Raw genomic sequence first — 3,058 nt, forward strand, 5'->3', positions numbered from 1 at the left:
ATGTATATATAAATATTATATATATATATATATATATATATGACCACATACCAGTGCCCTCCCCGCATTCGTCGATGGAGCCTGTCAGTGTGCTTTTGCTGTTGAGAATCATGACCTTGTACATGCTGATAACCAGCACCCGTTCGTCTTCGTAGAAAATCGATTCAGCGCCGGACGAATACCTCGCATCCTAACGAGTGCATAAGTATGCGAGTATGGGTGTGAGAGTGCGTTTGCACGTATGCATGTATATAGTGGAAGGTTTGGGAGCGTGCCTACACGCGTACGAGCGTATAGTGGGGTAGGTATAAAGGTATTTTGAAGTGTGTGCGTCTGTAAGTGTGAGTGTGCAGTGTGTTTTTCCACTCGAGGACTATGACCTTGTACATGCTTATATCGACCGGCAATCACATTCTCATAAAATCGATTCGGCATCCGACGACTATCTCGCATCCCAAAGGGAACACAAGTGTACGTTTGAATCATTCAGCCTTGCATGAAGGTAGATACCTAAGTGAACTAGTAATCCTACCCATTTGTGTAGAGGTGCGTGGGTGCTTGCCCGTGTGAGCATATACAGAGGTAGGTGAAGTGGCTAAACAAAATCAAATGCATAGCCGTGTATGTCATAGATGGTTGCATGCACTCCACCGCTCCACACGGCACTATCCAATACGATATGATCGAACAAGAACACAAAGCCGACAGGTACTTGGCCTACGCATATCCAACCGAATATCACCAGCACAACGGACACCGTCGCCCAGCCTATGCAAACCACATCACGTCATAGAAGGTACATACCCAGTTGAGGATTGCCACCCGTTGAAAGTGGCCTCGTTCGACGCAATTCGCTGCCGCTATCGCCACGTTGTTGAGTCTGTATACGGACCTGAACACAACAGGGCAAGGTGTAACCAATAATGTTCAGCTGTGTTGTAAGTAAGGACGCTAAAATACAACATACCGCTTGGGTGTGGAACGAATGGTGCTGAGGAGTATAATAACTGACTAGATGTATCACACCCGAAAGGCGGTGAATTGGCTATAGATACGGGTCACACAACGGGCCTGAACAACTCATACATGTCGAACGGATGAATAAGATAGACTAAATGGGTGCAACTTTGCAGCAGGCGCAGAGGACAAGGCGTCCGAGCGAGAGGAAGGAGTGTGAGATGTCAAAATAAAATATAGATACCGGCAGGTACTGAATGGAGAACAATAAGCCAAACACACGGATGTATGTATTAAGATACATGTTCGGGTACAGATACGCATAAATAAGTTGCGGTTGAGACATTTGCATCACCTAAACATCTTCTAAGCAACCGTCCCACCGCACGCCACCCCCGCACATACCTGTTTATCATTCATACCCCACACCACACAAACGTATAGACCTTCTCAGCACCCATCATCTCACCCACGACCTTCACATGCCAATATTCCTGCAATATACATACACATACAAATTCTTCCTACAGCCTGTTCATTACCCACCCACCACCAACCATCCGCCACTTACTCGTCGTTGTCTGGTGCAATCAGATGCCCTGACGGTCGCACCACCGCCGCGCCACACATGAAAGAGTTCTCTATTATCCTGTACGCCATTTCCAGCACACATCCCGCTGCCGTAATGGCCTCGTACTTCTCTTCTGAGTGGTCTGGTGTGTCGAGTAGCTCGTTTTTGTGCACCAGGTCGATCTCATAGTCGGCTGCCGGCCTGCCCGAGAACTTCTCCAGACCATTCAGGATATCCGCTAAGTGGAGAGCATCCCATATCTATGTATAGAAGGTGTAGACGTGAGCGCTTGTGCATTGTTTGACTGTGCAGACGTGTATGTATGCGGGTTTGTTTTTTATCGTACTACACTGTCGGTCTGTAAAACGTGAATACTTCTGTGTTTTGGTACTGTTCGTCTGTATCAATGCGTTTACTGGATGCTTGTTTGTACAAGGGTGTATGAGGGTGTGTTTTTGTACTTTATATCGCTGGAAGAGTACGCCTACTCGTCAGGTTCTTTTACAACACTTCTGGAAATGTCATATGTATGATATTTTTATACTTCCTGACTAGGAATGATGGCTTAAGCGGGCATGTGGCGGGGTCAGTTTAACCTACATGTATGTCTGTCAGTAGGCTCGTGGGGCAATCTCTCCACATTCATTTTTTTAATGTAGAACGTAATTTGCACTATACTTGGAATAGCAGCATTATGTTCTTCATATTTATTTAGAAAAAATACAACCCACGCAACTTACTTCAGGTCATACCTAAACCGCAAATGTATCTAATTTCCAAATCGAATACAATCAGACCATCAAGCAACCCAACCACATCCCAACAACCACTTTACAAACCCACCTTTGGTATAACGCCGGTACTTTCTCCATCTGGATCCAAGTCTCCCTTGGGGTACACATTGACTACGACGCCCATTGTAGGTTGCCTCTCACCCTGAGTATCGGTCTCGCTGAAGTCCTGGTTAGTTCGACTGTCATAATAGTCGTTTCGCGCACCATTCCTTCCGCTGTGGGCATTGTTTAGTTGATCTGTGGAACGTTGCAGTATTTGTGAGATGTGGCATTATATAATCCGTACGTCTACTCTGAATCCACTTAAAAAAACACAGAATATAAGCGTCTGAAAGAATAGATATTTATGAAGCTCGGTACAATCATATGATAACATTTATACATGTATATAATATTATATAATAGTATATATATATATGAGTGTGTGTATATGTATATATATACATATATATATATATATGTGTGTGTGTGTGTGTGTGTGTGTGCATATATGTATATATATATATGTATATATATACATATATATATATATATATATGTGTGTGTGTGTGTGTGTGTGTGTGTGTGTGTGGGTGGGTGTGTGTATGTATATGTATATATATATATATATATATATATATTTATATATATATATATATATATATGTATGTATGTATGTACACACATATATATACCACATTTCACATATATATATAATATATATAAATATATATATGTGTGTGTGTGTGTGGGTGTC

At 42.6% G+C, this 3,058-nt stretch overlaps 1 protein-coding gene across 1 annotated transcript in view; it reads right to left on the reverse strand.

Moving 5' to 3' along the window:
- The window catches only part of SARC_02690 (hypothetical protein), a gene marked incomplete at its 5' end in the record, with an annotated part of 10,940 nt that overhangs the window by 4,715 nt on the left and 3,167 nt on the right, over window positions 1-3,058 (reverse strand). Inside the window, 4 exons of the mRNA XM_014303527.1 lie at window positions 52-81; window positions 805-892; window positions 1,529-1,788; window positions 2,372-2,559. Coding sequence (XP_014159002.1) covers window positions 52-81; window positions 805-892; window positions 1,529-1,788; window positions 2,372-2,559 — 566 coding nt within the window. The remainder of the gene's footprint in view (window positions 1-51; window positions 82-804; window positions 893-1,528; window positions 1,789-2,371; window positions 2,560-3,058) is intronic.

The sequence above is a fragment of the Sphaeroforma arctica genome, assembly GCF_001186125.1.
Source record: "Sphaeroforma arctica JP610 unplaced genomic scaffold supercont1.124, whole genome shotgun sequence".
Lineage (NCBI taxonomy): Eukaryota > Ichthyosporea > Ichthyophonida > Sphaeroforma > Sphaeroforma arctica.